Raw genomic sequence first — 21,153 nt, 5'->3', positions numbered from 1 at the left:
TAAATAACAATTAAAGAACCTGAATGCGTATTACAATGGTCTTGAACACTCCACCACAAGCCGGTAGGATTTGTTCTTCGATTCTTCAATTAAGCAGTAAAATAAATCAAGGAAATAAAACTCGAATATAACGTAAGGTTAAATCCGGTATAAAGTTGCACAATAGTTTCCGGTGTAGAAACTATTACGCGAAAAATATCTAAAAGCTAAAAACGGGGAAGATAAATTGCAAGGGGAAAGAGAAAGTAAAGCTTGCAAAAGAAATAAAATAAAATGAACAATGCTAAGTGCTGGAAAGGAAAAAATAAATAAGCGAAGGCGTAAAAGGAAAATTTGGCAGAGCTTCCGCAAAACTGAGCGTGCAAAAACTCCCCCCTTTGAAACTTCCCAATTAGCTGCTATTTATACAGCTGCTGGTGTAACTATTTTTCAAGGGTTTCCGTGTGCGTGGTCTCGTTCCGAGGATTAAGCGTGCGTGGAAGTAGGCTTCAACGTGGTCAGTTGAGTTCCTTGCGCCAAAAATATAGAGGATTGGTGTGACGTTCGTCACACCATGTGTGACGTCCGTCACAAGAGTGCTTTTAGTGTGACGCTCGTCACGCTCCTTGTGACGCCCGTCACAGGGGCAACGTGCGCTTTCTTTTGGGCTGGGCTTGGTCTTGGTTATTTGTTTCCTTTTTATTGCTTTTTACACCTCCTTTTCTTCCCTTTTTCACTTTTGCTCCAAAATGGGTACCTGATGTAAATAGAAAAGAAATACTGCATAATATCTGATAAAATGGGATAAATTAAAGTAAATGATAATATAATCTAATTAAATTAAGTCTTAAAATGTGATATAATTTCATGTTATCAATTATTGCATTCATCTGAGGAGGTGTTTTAGACATTATATAAACATCATTTTTCAGATTTCAAAATCACCTCCTTGCAAAATTTCAAATCATTTACACACATTCTCTCAAACTTTTTAAGTGTTCTTCCAAGTTTTCTTTAGAGTGAAACCTTGCATAAACTTTCATTTTCAGCATCATAGTTTCATTTCATACAAAGAACACTTGTATAATTATTGTGAGAATTAAGTGTTACAAAGGAGAAGATCAATTGATAAATTGATATACTTCAAAATTCCAACTATTTCATCTTCTACAAAAATTCAAAATTATATTTCTTGCTTACAACTTATTTTTAGGATTGTTAAGAATAAGTTTGTAAGGTTTATCCTTGTTATCCGGTGTGTGGATACAAAAGGCCCTTTTGTGAGAAATTAAGTCTCGATTGGACTTTAAACATTATAAATCCAAGAGGATTGTTCTTGGTGTGTTAGCATTAGATAGAAAGACCTTAAGGTGTCTTTTCTAGGAATCTAACATTATAGTGAAACTCTCTTTCGTGTTGAAAGGGGAGTGGAGTACTCTCAATTTGTGAGGGGAACCACTATACATCGTGGTGTTCTTTACTTTCCGCACTTTACCTCTTTTCATCACATAAGCATTTCAAGAAAGTAAAGTCATAAACCGTCAAAAATCTGGAAAATCGTCTAAGTGCCTCATTCACCCCCCTCAAAGGCACTCCTTAAACTTACATAAGTTCCTCCTCGGCAATGGGGTAAACTGCATTGACTTTCTCAACATATTCCGACTCAGAAACTTCCATTTCCACACCAGGGCTCTCAGTAGCCTCGGCCATTAAACATTTGAGTGGTTCAACATAGTTTTCATATTTGATTTGCAGAGGGTCAGAATCCATCTGCATTCGAGCTTTAACCTTATCAGCAAACTTTAGTGTTCCCTCATTCAACACTCCTTGCATCAAATCTCTGAAAAAGGACACAATGAAAGGTCTTATGACTCATAAAGTTATGAAACTTACAAAACACTATTTTCTTTCGTTGCTTTAAAGGTGGAGTTTTTAGTCCCTTAGGGACTTTGATTTGGTCATCAGCGACTAAAAGGTCAAAAATTACATCGCACTTAGTTACTTCAAAGGTCTACGTTTTAGCGACAAATTTTTCATTTTTTTGTTCGACTAGATTCTTTTCGTCGGACAATTTCAATCGTTTACAAACGATTGGAGGTCCTAGATTAAGTTCTGCCACGTTTACGTTGTTTTCTTCTACCTCTACGTATCCTACAACATATTCATGGCCTCTCTCATCTGCCTCTATATAGGAAACCTTCTCTTTTTATGAAATTTTCCTGTTCTGGCTTTCTCGACCTTCAGGCGTTCAACCTGTCAAACCCTATCAGCCAACTGAGCCATATCTCTCAGATATTGGGTATCTAGTTTCTTTCTAATAGAATAATCTATATCCCGATCGACCATTTCGACCAATTCATGTTCAGGCACTTGGGTAAAACACATTGCCTTCAACAACCTGAACCTGTTTAAGTAGTCATCAATTGACTCAGGCGTTTTACGCCTTACACTAGCCAATTCTTTAAGACTAATCTTTGACTGTCGAATATATAATTGTTCATGAAACACTCACTCCAATTGGTTCTAATTATGTATTGAATGATAGGGAAGTGTCGTGAACCGTGTAAAGGCATTTTTCGTTAGAGAATTTGGGAAAACTATCATTTTCAAATTCTCATTATTTGCTATATCACCTGCTTCAGTTTGGTATCGAGCGATATGTTCGATAGTCAACTCACTTGTGTCTCCTGCAAACTTAGTGAATTTAGGGACTTTCCATCCCCTAAGGAGTTCTGCTTGCAGCACATAATCAGACAAAAGAGACACGAAGTTTGGCCTATGTAGTCCTACATTAAGGCCATTATGGGCAAGGATGTTTTCGACTATGTGGACTAGATTATTTTCCCCCTTAGGTTATCTTGTCAAACATTCCGGACTACCTCCTCAGCATCTTGGTTCCTACCCACCATAATTATCCCTGGGTTAACTTGACATATACGTTATTCTCCTCCCCCAAGCACATGAGGTACGACAAATCGAAGTTCCTGTTGGTGTTGTTTCCCTTTATTTATGGGGGCAACCCCATTGTCATGTATCCCTATTTGTCTGGATGGTACGCTTTGGTTAGTGTTCTTAATTAGGGGGTTGAACATTGTACCAATTTACTGAGTAAGCATATTAACCATATCTAGTTACTTTAATCTATTTGTTGTCTTATGGACAACATGGAATTTGTTGTTAGGGAAGACGTGTTTAGGAGGCCAAACCCAGCCCCTCCATGTTGTGTCACTTGACCAGGGTTGCTATTGGCAGAACCTGATGCAACATATGGATTTAAAGGAGACGATATTGTTGCATTATTATCTACATACGTTGATGTGTTATTGTGTAATCCTTCCATCATCGGAGTTGGTATATCACTACGGAAATCCCTAAAAACCAGTGAAATCGCAAAACCTGACATATAAGAAGGCATCGGATCTCTTATAGCAGTGTGCATGGGCCTGGGATTAGTTGGAATGCTTGTTGCCATAGACAATGCAACCACTATGGAATTTGTGTTCTCTGTCGTTCCAACCGTTGATGGGACATATTGTTCAACATCTGGGACGTTATTTTCGGAAAGTGATGTATTCCTAAGGTGAACCATTTCGACTAAAGTCCAAATATAAAAAAAAAATATTATTCGATGCAAGAAAAACTCACTACAAAGAAACTAAATGCAACATTTATTTTAAATATAACAATTCAAAATTTTGCATAAAACATGTCAGAGTGGGCTTAATGTTTACAAATCTTCAAATTATTTTAAAAATAGAATGCTGGACGTTTAACTTAAAGTATTTAAGTTTTAGATCGATAAGATACTTTTTAAGAAAAATTTGATTAGCATTTTAAAAATTTTTTATTTTTATTTTTAAGTTTGTTGCAATCAAATTAATGTGGGGTATAGGAATCAATGAGTAAATCTGTTATAACAACTCCTTAAAGTTTGGAAATCCGTTTATTATTCCTTTGTAACCTAATTTAATTCCTTCAACGTTAGTGTGATCGTCAATAAGAAGATACTTTTTCACACATTTTTTAGCACAGCAACCCTCCTCCTCACCATGACGACGACGAAGAAGAGAATTTGTGTCAAATCTTTTCAACAACAACAACAATCAGTTTCTTCTACAAATTCAATTATAATTGCGGAACCTGAATTTTACTTACCAGATGACTGCTGGGAGCATGTCTTCTCATTCCTCATCAATCCAGTCGACGGCACTCAAGACTTTAAATCCCTTTCTCTCGTCTCAAAACACTTTCTCTCCATCACCAACCGTCTCATATTCTCTATCAGAATTCATCATCCACACCTTTGTTTACTCTCTCGTTTCTTTCATAGATTCTCCAACCTTAATTCTCTCCATCTCTGGTTCGAATCCCGTGATCTCGATGCAGCCATTGCTTTGGCTCTCCGTGACAGACCAACATTGAAATCTTTATCTATTTTCAGGCTTGCGCTAAAGGATACAAACTGTGTTGCTTCACATTACATTGATTCCTTCCTGAGTTTGAAGGGTCTGAATTATCTGAAGTTTTGGTGTTCACAAATCTCTGATGATTTGCTTTACTCTATTGCAAGAGAAAGTCTTCCTTTGAAGACTTTTGTTCTTGAAAATTGTATCGGCTATAGTTACCCTGGAATTTATGATTTACTATCCAAGTTTCATGGGATACAATATTTGGGTCTTCAAGGTGTTGATTTTCTAAATAATCATCATGTTTCCCGCTTGTCTTTACTTCTTCCCGACTTGTTATCTATAAACCTTAGTGGATGTTCCAACCTCACCGAATCAGCTTTGTTTGCCCTCATTAAAAACTGTTATTCACTTGCTGAGATCAGAATGGGAGGCATATATGTTGAGAGAGATAGTGTAGAAAATTATGATACTTTGAAAGATTTTGATGTCCACCCTCAATTAAAGTTTCTACATTTTCCTGGAAATTCACTTATAAACGACGAGATCATCATATTATTTGCTTCCATTTTCCCCAATTTGGAGCTTCTTGATGTGAGTTATATAGATGGTGACATATCTGAAAAAAGTATTTGTCAAATTCTAAGTAAATGTTGTAAGGTTAGACATTTGAACTTGGCCACATGTAAAGAAGTGAGACGACTCAAAATGAACTTTGTACTTCACAAGTTAGAGGTGTTGAATTTGTCCGGTACAGAAGTTGATGATAAAACACTCTACGACATCTCAAAGAGTTGTTGTGGGCTTTTACAACTATTCCTAATGTGTTGTAAATATGTCACAACTACGGGTGTGGTGCGTGTGATTGAAAATTGCTTAGAGTTGGAGAAGATCTATTTGAGATGTTGTGATAAAGTGAATATTGATGTTGTTGTCTCAATGCTTTCATCAAGGCCATCATTAGCAGAAGTTCATTTCCCCACCATAATTTATCTTTAGTGACATAAAGAGAAAACTATCTTTGTTAGGGTTGTCTTATTTGGTAGTTATGGATGTCTTATTTGCTGAATTTTTGATTCTTAAATATGAGATGTTTTTTGTTTTAACATTTGTTTCTATGAGAAATGACTTCATTTTTCAAAATACCAACTTACAATATGTATTTAATAGTCATGAAGTTTTAAATTTTAATGTTTCTCTTTACTCTGACACAGTGATATGGTCCATCATAGTCTTCTCTCTATCAAATGATATAGTATTCATATAAAACAAGATAGATTGACTTAATTTTGGTGAATGAATGATACTTTCTAATTCTAATGAATGAAACTAGTATTTGCTATATAGGTTTGAGGGAGATTGGCAATGGTAGAAAGAGTTATCACATTCATTTCAAAGAGTCATCAAATAACTATAGTGTACTAAATAGTGGCATTAGTTGGTGCTACAAGCATATTAAAAAATTTGAACAGGAATAAGGTTGACAGAACTAATGGAATTATGATTCAAAATGTTTGGAACTTGTATTGAGTTTAATTTTGTATCCATGCATCTTGTGTAATGTTCATGTTTGCATATGTGATTCATAGGACTAAAATATTTGACAAAAAAAGAACGTCAGTAACAACAGCAAGAAACATACATGTAAATTAGAGAACACAGAAAATGGAAATTTTAATCCCAATTAAGATATGTTATGGAAGTCTCACATCTTAAGAACCAAAATGTTGTTCATAACTAACTAATTGTACATTCTCTGTCCTAGTTAAGATCCTTGGTTTTTTAATTAATTAGTCTCTAGATAGAAGGTAAATATCATATTCCCCTTATGCCCTAGGAAGGATAACAGTTACCCTGAACTTATCTGATTTTGGAAGGTATATACGTTTGAGCGTGATATGCAGTGTTAAATTTCAGTTTGGTACATGCCATTCGAAAAAGTTCTGTCCAAAAGTGGCCAAAGAAGATTTTGTCTCTATTAGAGACTATAATAGCAGGGAATGAAGTCTAACAATCTCCTGAAGAAATAATTCAACAATGCCCTAACATATGTTGGACCGGAAGTGGTTGTAAAAGGCCCGCCGGAGATAAGGTTTGATATTTATTTTGTCGGCATACCTCACAAGAAGTTACAAAAGTCTTTGATGTCCTTTTTTAATATGCCTTCCAATCCTCTTGCATGATTTGAAAAATTCATAATGACCTTCTGTTTACTGTGAAAATTGATAAATAACCGCTAGTCTTTTAAATAAAAAATACTTTGATCACTCACAAGATCGATTAGATTGATCCTAGGACATGTGTTATTGTTGAAATTGTATTTGAAAACTGATGAACATTTCGACATCGTTCATGTTTGAAGATTGTTCGTTTAAAATGTTTTAAAGAGATAAATTGCAAAATGTAAAGGAATGTATAATAAAGGTGCTTGAAAATAACTTGTAATGAAAGATAAATTTTAGAAAAGTATAAATAAACTTCAATTGAAATGTAAAAAATGATGTTATTAAACATACATTCTCAATGACACTCTTTTCTCAATACACTAGATACTTTGAGTAATTTTGAGTATTTGTCCAACAATTGAACACACAGAAATCCTAACATTAAGACCCTTATATATATACTAAGTCGAAATAACCGCTACTAATAGCTTTTCTCCCAGACAATGACACGTCGTGCTCGGCATGTCTTCAATCCATCATAACATTCCACGCGTCTTTCTTGAAGCTGGATAAGGACAAAATACAGTTATCCTTCTTTTATTCAAATTCGAACATCTTTGTCTAACGTAACCTTAATGTTGCTTCCGTCAAATTACCACTTTAAACTTAGAAATATTTCTAAGTCTCATACAACATTTTTCTCTTCGACAAATCTTTTTCCATATTCTCTCTTATTCGTGTAGGCTGATGTTATATTAATGTTGTTTTTATGTATGTTGATAAACTTTTGTTGGATTACAATGTACTGCTAATTTATGTTAACATGTTTTTTTTTCATGGTGTTTGTAGGATTACAATTGATTTGTGTTGTTGTGAAGAAAAAATACAAGAAAGGATGAAGCTGAAGTGAAAGATGCAAATTTGTGTGATAGACCTACAATGACATCCATTCAAATTTAACACAAGTTTGCATTTTTTCCTCAGTTTCATCCTCCTTTCATTTTACAAGTTTGTTTTAATTTTTCAGAAACGGTTAGTTATCATGTTCTACCTAATCTATGTTAATTAATTGATGTTTTTGTTGATAAATGTTGTTAGTGAGTTTGTTATATCATATGTGATTGCTTGTTTCACTAACCCCTCCTTGGACTTGCATTCATTTAAATATTTTAGATGATAATCAGAAACATAAAATTATTCTTGAAAAACAACTTAGACAATCCAATATTTGGCGAATTGCATGCATATTGTAATTCATGATTTCCTCTTTAGCCCACAGAATTTGATCAATGTCATAAATTCTTCAAAACAATTATGATAAATAGATGTCATTTTGGGTCTTTCACACAAAATTTGATCTTTGCGAAATAAACTAGAAAAAAAAAAGAGAAAATCAAATTTTGTGTGAAAAACTTAGAAGACATATATTAATTATCATTACTTTGAAGAATTTTTGGAATTGAATTAAATTATATGGGTTAATGAGAAAATCATGAATTAAGATGCACACAACTCGAAAAATATTGGACCGTTTGAGTTGTTTTTCAAGAATAATTTAATTTTTCTTATTAGTATCTCAAAAATCTATTTGAATGGCTGTATATGGTTAATGAGGGGTAGAGACAAATAAATGTGGTGAAATGTTAACACAATAATGACGTTGCTGAGATTCGAATCTAGGACCTTTAAAATATTTCACAACGGTTGTTTTCTTTACCCGTTATTATAAGTAGTGTACTATCTAAGATACCACCTCAGTCAATCGTCTGTTGTAGAAATCCACATACATACAATTACACACTACCTAACAACGGGCGTGAAATGATCACTATGTGTTTCACAACGTCATTATATATTTTTTCGTAGTAATGAAAATAACATAAAAATTTAAATACCTAAAAAAAATATCATAAACTAAAAAATAATAAACAATGTAGTTCCCTTCAAAATTAAAATTCATATTTAACAAATTAAATCACGACTTCCACCATTATGAGTATTAGTTCTTCTTTACATCTTTGCTTCCAAGCTTTCTATGCGAAGTAGTTGAAACACTCTTATTTGACCTACAATTTCAACATAATTGAAAATGATTGAACATGTTTGTTTTCAATATATATATCTTTTACAACGAAAAAACTAATATATTAAAAAGCCACATCCAAGTACAAGATGTGCAAAGATTCACAAATCATCAAAACTCATAGTTATAAAAAGACACTTTTCAATTACTCTTAGAGTAATATATTTTTCCCAACCTTTTTCATAAAACACAATTAACATTTTAAAGAACACATGATAACCGGTTAAAGTATTTGGTTAACCGGTTAACGCAGAACATAATACACTTTCTAACAATTTTCAACAGTGTTAACCGGTTAACGCCTTAGGTTAACCGGTTAACGCAAAACAGAATGTTGTTCCTGCGTTAACACAAAACAGAATGCAGAATTTCCTGCGTTTTTCATCGTTGGAGGACATTCGGACCTCCGATTTCAATTCCGTAAAAAGCTACACGTTCAGAAAATTATAACTCACACAATACTCTAGATATATAACGTTAATTTGTAGTTTTAACACAATCAATCACCACAATCAAGCATAATCATCAAAACCTAATAATTTCAAACAACCATACAAAATTAGGGATTTTTAACCTAACATACATCTACTCATTGACCCAATCATACTAACCCATAATAATAAGGATTCCCCCCTTACCTCTTCAATTTTCTGAAAACCCTAGCTCCTCTCTTGTTCTTCCCCTCTTCTCCTCACTTCTCCTCTTCTCTTTCTCTATTGTTGTCAAATGATCAAGTGAATCCTAATTCTCACACTCCTCCCTTTTATATACTAGTATTCTATTTGGGCTTAAATCATGATACCTCTCATTTAATTAATAGGCCCAATAAGACCTAATATTTAAATATATCTAATTAGTTCAATTAAATTAAACTAACACCACATACACACTAAGTTAATTAATACAATTATTTAATTATATCTCATATCAACTAAATAATTAATTGACACACCAAATTAATTAATATAATCGATTATTATACTACCTAACAACCAATTAATTAATTAACACTCCAAATAAATAAATACTAAAATTGGATTGTTACACCATGCACCCATGCATCATCAATGACCAATTTTGGAAAGTGATTTCAAGTGTGAAAATATCAATGGTTTCAGCTATAAATAGAGCCTCATATGCTCAGCATTCACAAGACATTCGCGACAGCTTTGATCCCAAACCTCTAACCCTCTCATTCCAAAGGATAATCCTGATAAATTCATTTGAATTTGAGTTTGAATTTTCACTGTTTTGAAATTCAAAACTCCAGGGATCCGAGAACTCTTGTGTGTTCAATTCTTCTTTTGCAAGCATTTGGAGTGAGATCAAGTACGAGCCAAGGCAAGAACAATTGGATCCAGACCTACATTGAAGGTATTATCCTGAAATTTTAATCTCTTCGATTCTCTCTAAACCTTGCTCAATTCTATTGATTCTTTGGTTGTCTGAAGTCCTACCAATGTAGGCAAGAAGATTGAGTTGCTTTGAGGCCAAATCAAAGAAACTCAGTTCATATACCCCAAATTTCAACTCCATGTATCTCTCAATATACTTGGAGTTAGGATGAATTGAGGTCAGATTCGTGCTCAGTGCCATTTTTACTTTGAAATCATGTCCTTCTTTTTAATTTTGGTGATGGTTATGACTGAACCAGACCGGCCAGGGTCGCCAGAGAAGACGATCGACCTTTGGACGCCGGTGGTGAGCTGGATGGTTCTGAGCCACAGGATCCTTTTGAAATGAAATAATCTCGTGCGTTGGTTTGAATTACTAAGGTTATGGCGCGCTGACTAGAGTCCATCGTGGATAGCGCATTTGTGACCACTTGATCTGCCACCCTAATTAATGAGGGAGATCAAGTGGTCCACGTTTTTTCTTTTATTTTAATTTTCATTTTAATTGCATTGTTTTCATTAATTCATGTTAAATTTAATATTGATCCAAAAAATATGAGAGTTTCACCAAAAAAATTCAAAATTTTCCTCTTTCATATTCTGAATTTAAATTATTTTTTCGATCATTATTAATATTTTTCATGATTTAATTGATTTTTATTTGTTTTTATTTATTTAAAAATACTTTTAAATGTCCAAAAATTATGAATTTTTTTCTCCAAGGTCCTTTGACCTTGTTTGACCTATGATAAATCTCATGGACATTTCTTTTGTGTTTTGATGAGGTTTTAGGAATTGGACAAACCATATTTAATTTAAATGCTTTTTTTTAGTATTTTTAACTTGATTAAATACCAAATAAATTTGTTGACCACTTGTGATGACTTGTTTGAGTTTGATTATTGTTGTTTGGTCTTGGTAAAGGTTGATTTGACTTTGTCAAATTAATATCATTGGATTTGGGGGATTGATGGAATGTACATTTCATCTTCCAAAATGAATGGATGATATTAATTTGGTAAAAGTACTCATTTGCTCAATTTGTATTTTGATCCATTCCCCTCCCACTTCATCTCATTCCCCTTCTTCATTCATTCATTTCATTTGGCCTATGATGTCTTAAGATCCTAAGGTTAGTTGATTGAAAAATTAACATAAGTATGGATGAGATTAGGCCACCCCTTTTGCATATTTTTTGTGTGTGTGGTATGTTTCATGAGCATGGTCCATTATACTATGTCTCTAACATGCATTAACACCAAATTTCTATTGCCCGACCTCAAATAGTTGTGACTTCTACATAAGTCCAATTAGGATTGCTTAACATATCGCTAAATTTGTGACATAAAAGGCATAAACATTCTAGTTAGTGAGATTGTAAGTCTCCCCTCTTTCATGGTATTATGTGGAAACTTGGCCTTTTTTCCTTCCTTTGGAAGATGTCTTGGTTCAAGGATCCATGCTTGTGATAAGTGGGTTGAGTGTTCTCCAAAGAATGTCTTAAAATGAAAAGCAAAACAATACTAACTTCTAACCTATTAACTACTAACTTTTAATTTCAAGCCCTTTACTTTAATGTTATTTAATTCTAGCTTTTTATACACTTGCCATTGTTCATATCATTCTAATTGTTTATGTTAATGCAATTTTCACTTTGTCCACTTGGACCATATTGTGTGATATATTTTGTTTGTGCTTTGCTTGTTTGTGTGGTCTTTGACCATTAATGTACATAATAACAACAAAAACCCTAAAAAACTTTTGTGTGGACTGTTGGCTTAATCTTGGACAAATGGACTTAGAACTTAGGCAACCTTCCTATGCGAAAGGACTTCGCCAATGCCAACTTATTGAGAAACCAAGTGCTTTCAATTTGAAACTTCATCTGATACATCATTCAAGATCTCTCTAAGTTCATCTGCAACATGATCATTGTGAAGTTGTTATTTTGAACCTGTGACTTGTGGAATTCATCTGTTACATGGGCTACTTTGAAGAAGATCATGGAATGGATAAGCTTGGATGTGGCCATCTTTATTTGATGCCTTGCTCTTCAAGATAATATAATTGTGCATTTGTGTGTTGCTTGATTCTAAAGTCCAAGGTAATTCTGGGTTTTTATTGACATTCTTGTCTATTGGATTGCTACCCATTTGGTTAGATCTTTTCAACGCTTAACTTTTAATTTTGTGCATAGGATTAGTCTCTTAATCTTCTCCCCATTTCTTTAATTTCAAAGTCTCTCCCTCCCTTTTCAAAATCTTCTTTGTTTGAACTTGTTTTGTTCTAAACTTTGACCACTTTGCAAAAAGATAGAAACTTTGGCCTTATGCCAGTGCATTTTCAAACTTATTTTCTTAAATCAAACTTGTAAATAGAGTTAACTATACTAGACTTAAACTTTCAAAAAGTCAAAAAGAATTAAATCATTCAAACCATTTTTAGGCCTTTGTGCCTTTCAAACTTAATTTTTGTTAAAAGCAATGCATCCACTTTGAAATTTGTATCACGAGCTACGAGATTTTGATCCATCATTTTTATGTTGGTACGTAGGCACAAGTCCGAAGGTCTTGTCAAACACAAAAATATAATTAATGAAGTCTTTTCTCATCTCCCATTCTATTTGTTTGTAAACATCACTTTATACCAAGTACATATGCACACAAGAAGGGCTCCCTAGGAGTACCTAGGATACTTTGGGTGCTAACACCTTCCCTCTATGTAACCAACCCCCTTACCTGTAATCTATGAATTTTTATTAGTTTTGATTTGAAAACTTCTTACTTTTGGGTTTTGTTCGTACTTTTTCCCTTTTCCCTTGGAAACAATAAAAGCGCGGTGGCGACTCTTGTTATTTGATCTCTAGCTTATCCATAGCTTGATGATCATGAATTTACCGCTACACTCCTAACTATATCTAATTAACAACCAACAAACAAGATAATTGATCAATGAGATTAGGCCTAGTGGAAAGGAGACCAAGGCCCACTCACAGGGGTGCACTAAGCCATGTGAGTGTGTTAATAGAAAATTACGCTTAGGCCTAAATTGGAGGCCCAAGGTACAAACAGCAAAACAATGGATCACCTCCTCCCTCTTCACGCTCTGCAGAAAATGACACCAAAAACCATGTCTCGTACGGAGACCCTAGCCGGGTTGGTTTCTTCACCGGCAGTGGCGCTCCAGGTGGCGAAGAAAATTGTGTCGCCTCCTCCGCCTTAATCTCCCCTAAATGGAATCGAGGACATACTCCCTCACTCGATAAAAATGCGACACCAACGTGCGACTTCTACACTGAACGTATCGCACGCCGGACGAAAGTGGATTAGGATTCGATCGCGATTCATGACTGCGCCTCAGCAATGGCAATGAAACACAACTCAATCGGCCAACGTGAAGAGAAGGAAAACCTATCGGCGATGGAGAAATTGGATCCGCCGGTGAATGTCAGATTATGAGCTCAGGTGCCTCACTCTCGTTCAATCCTCTTCCTCCTTCTTTTGTTTTTATTACCTTCGTTAGGGAGTTTTCTTCGTGATCTCGTGGCGCAAGTGATTATAGAATTGAAGCGAGACGATTAACGGTGCTTGTGAAGCTTTCGTAATGGATGCGCGAGTTCTTTGCGATTTAACTTAGAAGGGAAATAAATGGTTGGTTATGCAGAAACGGTTTCTGGTCCGGAAAAAAAGCTTCACTTGTTAATCATCTATTTATAGACTCTAAAGGATTTGGATGAACGTCATTTATACCATTATTGTCGCGTTTTTGATGTCGTTTTCAATTAATCAATTTTTACTCAAGTCGGTTTGGTCGCAGCGTTGGCTTTGCAGCTTTGCAATGCACACTGCATTTTCGCTTTGCTCGTGTCGTTTGGATAGCTCTTGGATGATGCGCTTGCACGTCATTCGGCTAGATTTGCCTTTGCGTTTAGAGAGTTGTGTTGCCGTTTACTGCAACTTGTATCGTTTTGGTATGTGTTTAGCTTTTTAACTCTTGCGTTTTGTTTCGACTTTTGGCTTTTACCATGCGTTTCACTTTGGCTGTGTTTGAGTTGGTGGCTGCAGCTGCTACATTCTGTTTTATCTGCGTTGCTTCTCCTTTCATCATGGCCATGGCTAGATTAATTAATGGCTGAATGGATTATGAAAAAAATGGATTAAAAAAAGGTTTAATGGATATGGATAATTGGATTGGTAATATGGGTTAATTAGATGATGATTGGATTATGGATTTTTAAAATGGTTATGGTTAACCAAGAACAGATTATTGGATTATAATGACATTGTTCATGGATTGTGGATTGAAAATGGATGGATAAATGTTTTTTTTGAAATTTGTCATGAAATTTCTAAAATGGATATGGGCTTAGTAAAAATAAGAATGGGCTCAAAATGTAAAAATGAATTTTTATAAACAACAAAAAATGAATGGGCTTACTCTAGCTTGGACTGATTAAATTTCCAAAACCAATTCGACTTTTCAAGAATCAATTTGAATTGTCCAACTCAACTTGAGTTTCTAAAATTAATTCAAAAAAGAGCGAAAAGATTTCTAAAACCAAATTTATTTCCAAAGATCAAATCTAACCTCAAAATCAACTTAGACCTCAAAAGTTAATTTGAAGTTGAAATCAATACGAAGTTAAAATTAATCAGAACAATTATTATGACACGATGACAAAATGATGATTGTACATGCAATGGATTAGTGGCTCCAACTGACGTGACTTATAAATCAAATTGAACTATAATCAAATGAATGAAAAATCAAACTACTCGTGAACCAGAAACACACAAATTCAAGCCACGTGCCTCCTTGTGTTGAACCATGCTTAGTCAAATGAAATGTATGGATGAAAATGATATTCAAACGTTTGGGGTTAGTGACCTATATGATTATGTGAAGGGTAAGGCGAATTTTGGGGTATGACATCCCGCATCACACATCCTACACAGGTACCCTTACGATCAACACACATGCCTGCGTGTGAGGATGATCATGAGGAGCTCGATAAAGACGATCATGAGGTGTGTAATGCCCCAAACTGCTTTCAGGATTACTGAGTGACTCCACAAACCAACACGGGTCTTTTCACCTTCCTCACATGTACCCTCATTCTTCATGCAGTTAGGGGGATCTCGCACCACACATCCCACACATGTACCCTTACCATCCATCATGCAGTATGGGGTGTCCCACACCACACATCATACACAGGTACCCTTACCATCCACACATATGCATGTGTGTGAGGATGATCATGAGGAGCTCGATGAGGACGATCATGAGGTGTGTAACGCCCCAAACTACTTTCAGGATTACCGAGTGACTCCACAAACCAACACCGGTCTTTTCACCTTCCACATATGTACCCTCATTCTTCATGCAGTTTGGGGGATCCCGCACCATACATCCCACACATGTACCCTTACCATCCATCATGCAGTCTGGGGTGTCCAACACCACACATCCCACACAGGTACCCTTTGTTGGTGTAAGCCCTAGAGGCCAATACTTTTGGTACTTGTATCGAATTATTTATTAATAATAAAAGGCTTTTTCTTTATTATGTTTATTTAATAAAGTCCCTAGAATAGCTAGTCCATTTAATGTATCAAGTGTGACTTAATCATGAGATCACATTAAACATAAGGACACTATTCTTAAAGTATATGTAGTCGAGCTTTATTTTGAAGTGGGATAACATTAAAGCATAAAGACTATTATGTATATAGACTGATGATCACATCTCATAGGTCATGGATAAGGAGTTATCAAGTCTTAAACGTAGGTATGAATATTAAGAGTAATATTTATACTGGATTGACCCGCTATGAGAATACTATATAGAATGTTATGCAAAGTGTCATAAGTTATTCTCATGGTGATAATGGTGTATACCACCTTTCGACCTGAAACCACTATAGACCCTAGATGTAGAGTCGAATGCCTTGTTGTTGATCAAACGTTTTCCGTAACTGGATGACCATAAAGATAGTTGATGGGTACTCCACGAAGCATGCTAAGGGACATGAGTGACCTAGATGGAATTTGCCCATCCTGCGTAACAGGTCAAATGTCTATGGGCTCAATATTGAACTGGACAAGGACGACACGGTTTATGCCTTATGATCAATATAGACATAAGAGCAAAAGGGTAATTATACACATAAGTATTATCACAGAAGGATTTGTCAGATCACATGACATTTTCGTGTCTTGGGTAGTAACGATGTGTTGATAGATATCGCTCACGGTTTATTATGTTAAATGCGTGATTTAATATAATTGCCAATGCCGCGAAAACCTATAGGGTCACACACAAAAGGACGAATTGATGAGAGATAGAGTAACTAAGTGTAACACCTCAAAATTTGCCCTCCTCTCTTGGGATTAGCATTAACATATTTGCATTTCATTTTAGGGCATTAGGCATTTCACATTGCATAACATGTGGTTACATAGTGCAAGCCATCTTCCCAAGTCTTGATCAGAAGATGAGGAGTCAAAGGTGCAAGCCTAGGGTTTTATTGATTGATCATGGCCATCTGAGGATTGGGCTGTGAATTAGGGTTTCATGATTCTCAAGGGTATTGGTCTTCATATTGATTGAATTGATACATCATCATCATCATGTGTGGATGTCATCAGAAGATTGAAGAAGATTCCTTGAGATTAGGGTTTTGACCACTGGTCGACCCTAATCAATTGTATTGGGCCAGTCAGGGTTTGATCAGGAGATGGGGTTCATGATGGTTTTGAGGATCATTCTATGGTTAAATGGTGATTATTGAGGCTAGGGTTTCACCCTTGAGCCATTTCAGTTGGAGATTGGAGCTTAAATTGATCTATGCATTGTCAAATTCATCTATCAAATGAAAAGTCAACTGTGGTCAACTGTACATGATCTGGTGAGTTGGGAGGTGGAAACAAGTTAGACACACTTCATTCATGTTGGAACAAGTGTTGAATGACATCTCAAAGCTTAAAAATGAAGAAAATCAAGTCAGAATCAAAAACTGCCAAAAATAGAAAGTGACCTGTAACTGAAGTTTCCAAAAATGGAAAGTTTTTGACCTCAAAATAAGATGTCCAAGGAAGCTTCAAATGAAAAATTGTTCAACATGAAAGTTGTAGATCTTGTTCTCACCTTTCCAAAAAGTCCAAGAACTTGAAAATCCAATGTATGGTTTGAAAATTAGGGCTCAGTGAATTTCAAGAATGACCTGTAATCAGGAGGCCATAATTTCCACATACTTTGTCCAAATTGCAAGTTCTTTATATGCACAAACTCCATTTGATATGTACTTCAAGGGTGCATAATTGGATTTTCCCAAAAATGGCCAAGGCAAAAAGTCACTTTTCAACTGGACAACTGAATTGGACCAGGGGCAAAATTGTCCAACTCTCAAAATAATTGGAATTTGGAGATGGGACTTTTTTCTACACCTCATAAATGGTATTTGGAGTGTGTTTGAATAATCATTTCATGCATAGGCCTTGTAAATTGGGATTTGGCTTGAAAAATGCAATGGATAAAAATGGACAAATGGTGTCACATGGTGATTTTGAGATTTAAGCAACCAATGAGCATGAGGCAAGTTTCTACAGCTCACATATGATGATTGGAAGGTGTATGTGCTGTCAAAACAGGTGGCATGAGCTGTCATGTGGAGATTACAATTTTACCCTTCATTTGAAAATGACATTTACACTAACAATGCATTTGGTTGATTAAACTTGATTAAGGGATAATTAAGCATTCATATATAAGTCTAAACACTTGTTAATCATGACAGAAACACACATTTCCCAAGATTGGATCTGAAACCATTGCAATTCTCAAGTTTTCTCTCAAGAACAAAAATCTTCAAATCCAAGTTTCTTCATCAAATCTTAACCAATTTACACGATTCTTGTTGCATTCAACCACAATCATCATCCTCAGCATCTGTTTGGATAGTTTGGAAGGAAAGGAAGGTGGAATCGTAGCTGTTCAACTTTGAAGCATTAATGGCAAAACAAGATTGCAAGCCATAGAGGCAACTTGGAACCGAAGCAACCATCGGATTCATTTTCCCTATCTCTCTCCTGCATCTGTTTGAGGCCATACACGCGAAGAACAGCACGAGCAAGCACTGCCATAGCAGGTATGTTGGATTTTCGATTCTCATGATAGGCTTAATGATCATATGCGTTAGAAAGAGCATACTACGTAGAGCATCCTGATGTAGTTAGATTTACAAATGATTGCCTGTAGCGCGCGAAATCCAGTTTTGAAGTTGTGAGTTCAAACCCTAACTTGCACGATTCGGTTGATTTAGGAACTTTTAGGATGTAATAAGTGCATATTCGTGTTCTACATAATCATACGGTTAAAACGGTTATAAGCTTGCTAATTTTCATGAAGTTTGGTTGTTCTTCGAATTTTTCAAATTCTGGAATTGTTGTGTGATGAAGATGATGAAGCAAGAGCATTTGATCCGAAAAACAGTTTAAAAATTTGAAAAAGGTGTTTCCCTCCCGCGCCAAATTAATTACAGAATTGCCACTGTGTAATTAAATTAATTTTGTTTAATTCTTAAAAATTCATGTGATCTTAAATAATTCACCAAAAATAGGAAAAAAATCAGAAAATTGTAGAAATTTTTTCCTTGACTTTGTTGACTTGTGTAGGATTTCTTTGACCTATTGGTCAAAGTTGTGCTTGGTAGGAATATTATTTGGCATAGGCTTTTCTCACACATGTTCATTTTTGATACATTTTGGCAATTTGATCATGAAATGCACATATTGTAAAAGAAATTCTTGCCAATTTTTGTGATGATTCTTGACTGGATGATGTTTATTTCCATATAAATTTTGTGAATTTTTGATGCCTGGCCATTGAGATATGATTTTTGTAACTTAGGTGTGACAATTTGTGTCACACCTCTTGATGTCAATTTGCTGGAATTTTTTACATGACCTACACTTGTTAGAATTGATTGAAATTTTGCATGATGATTGGTTGGCATGTTGAGATGTTGTATGAATTTTTGTGGAATTTTACATTGCATTTTCAATTTGATCATGATTTTTCACTTCTGGTGGTCATTTGTGCAAGCTTGTATGGCATAGGTTGGTAGAATCAATGTGAAATGCTCATGTGGTATTGTATGGTCATGAAATTTGGTATGCATGTAGTAGACACATGTTAGGACCTCCCTGTTTTGGTCCCATCCATTTCTTTTTAGTTTTCAATGAGATATGAATTTTTGAAGTGGATGTATGCATTGATGTTGTGAATTGAAGCATGTAATTGTGTCTGTTTTTGTTGATTTTCATTGACATGGTTCCATTTGTCTAAATGAGCTCAAATTTGACATGGTAGACCTTGAATATCCCCTGTTTAGGTGTAATTAATTTGAGAATTTTTGGATTTATTTTGATGTGGATTTGAGTGCAATACTTCTGTTGGTATGTTTGATGCTTCCTTTGAACCAATATGGCTTGTTTTGTGCATAATATGAACATGATGGATGATATAAACATGAGACCAATGATGTTTGCTCTTGTTTGATGTTAATTTGAGATTGGTTGGTGAATGCCTTGCTGTTTTAAATTTTTTCTTGCTTTTGGACCCTAGGCTTGGCCTAGTGGTCTTGTTGCTAATATTTGCTTGATTTTTCAGGATCAAAAGCATAATGCACATGGATGATGGTCCAAATCAATTTTGATTGATGTTATTGATGTTTGTACACTAACATAACATTGTTTTTGTAGGTTGTGGAGCTTGGGCTTGAGCCTTGAGCTTGCTTTGTGTTGTGCATAGTTTGTTTAAACTGTCTGATTGAACACTTGTTGTTTATGGTTTGTCTGCATGAATACTGACTGTGTTTGATTGTTTCCAGGTACTTTAGTTGCTCAGTTCCTTGTGAACTTTTGCTTTGCTTTGCTTAAGCAACTTGCATTGAGGTATAGTTTCTTAACTTCATGTAGTCTGGGAGACCGGGCCTGTTACCGGGCCGGGCAATTGTCTGAAGTCCTCCTTAAGAGGCAATGATTGTGATTGTTTATTTTCAAGCCCAAGCAGGTAAAGACCTCAATGAGGCAATTGGTGGAAGGTAGGGATATGCAATCTATCCCCCACTATTCTTGTTGTGTCATCCCTCTGCTCACACTGCTGTGTGTTGATGCATTGGGATACAAACCCAAGATCTTGTACAAAGTGTACAGTGTCAGAGTCTTCGAGTATAGAAGGGTTCCCACTTTCTGGACCCATGCTCATTTGTCTATTAGCTCTCCCTGGCCAGGGATAAGAGCCGTGAGGTCTCATCCTCACTTCATCCTTTCATCTGCTTCACCTTAGCCCCTCAATGGCAAGGTTAAGAGCACCATTCACCTGTACAGTTGGCCTCAGTGCCCAACCCTTGTGTGAGCCTCTTGTATGTGTATAGTGTGTGCTATCTGTTATCATGATTGTTTGCTTTGCCTCTTAGGTTTAGCTTAGACTTGCCCTTGTGCAAGATAGGCCGTGCTTGATTTGCTTCCTGTGCAAGTCAGGTATGTGTGGCTTGCTTCCGGTGTGAGCCATGCTTAGGATAGGTTGGCCCTTGTGCCATTTAGCTAGAAACCATAACTTAGGGATGATTTTGCATGACAACATCTAGGCTCGAGTCGTAGTCTCCCTAGAGTTGTGTCTCCCTCTGTTATCTGGTTAGGCTAGTCCTTTATCCCTGCGTAGGGGAACTACGTCGCCCTGATCCTCATACCAGATGAGGTACGTAGGCAGGAGGTCGTGCGAGACCTCTCCGGGCGCCTTTTTCTTTTTTGCGTGTGTTTGTTTGTATGTTTGTTGTATGCTATTGATTGTTTTGGGTTCGGATGCTGACATAAGCCCAGGATTGGCTGTCGGGCTCCATGTTTGCCCTTTTGAGTGTGTTTTGGTTCGGATGCTGACGTAATTCCATCAAGTGGTTGTCGGGCTCCATGTTTGCCACCCTTGTGTGTTTGTGTGATTGTTTTGTGTTGTTTGGCGTGCGTAAGCCGAACTACAGTGGCTCTGATTCTTGTTCCAGACAAGATATGTAGGCATAAGGTGCGATGCCTTATCGAGCTCCCTCTTCTTAACCCCACCTGCGTTC

At 35.8% G+C, this 21,153-nt stretch overlaps 1 protein-coding gene across 1 annotated transcript; it reads left to right on the top strand.

Moving 5' to 3' along the window:
• The first annotated feature begins 4,028 nt into the window (after nt 1–4,028).
• LOC127130196 (uncharacterized) lies at nt 4,029–5,384 on the top strand. Its single transcript, XM_051059253.1, has one exon. The coding sequence runs from the start codon at nt 4,029–4,031 to the stop codon at nt 5,382–5,384; it is 1,356 nt and encodes a 451-aa protein (XP_050915210.1).
• The last annotated feature ends 15,769 nt before the right edge of the window (nt 5,385–21,153 follow it).

The sequence above is a fragment of the Lathyrus oleraceus genome, chromosome 3, assembly GCF_024323335.1.
Source record: "Lathyrus oleraceus cultivar Zhongwan6 chromosome 3, CAAS_Psat_ZW6_1.0, whole genome shotgun sequence".
Classification (NCBI taxonomy): domain Eukaryota; kingdom Viridiplantae; phylum Streptophyta; class Magnoliopsida; order Fabales; family Fabaceae; genus Lathyrus; species Lathyrus oleraceus.
The sequence above is the reverse complement of the archived record's forward strand: the minus strand, read 5'-3'. Positions and strand labels throughout refer to the sequence as shown.

What these genes read in the sequence shown, in the direction of transcription:
- LOC127130196 (XM_051059253.1), top strand. Translation starts at nt 4,029, where the DNA reads ATGACGACGACGAAGAAGAGAATTTGTGTCAAATCTTTTCAACAACAA.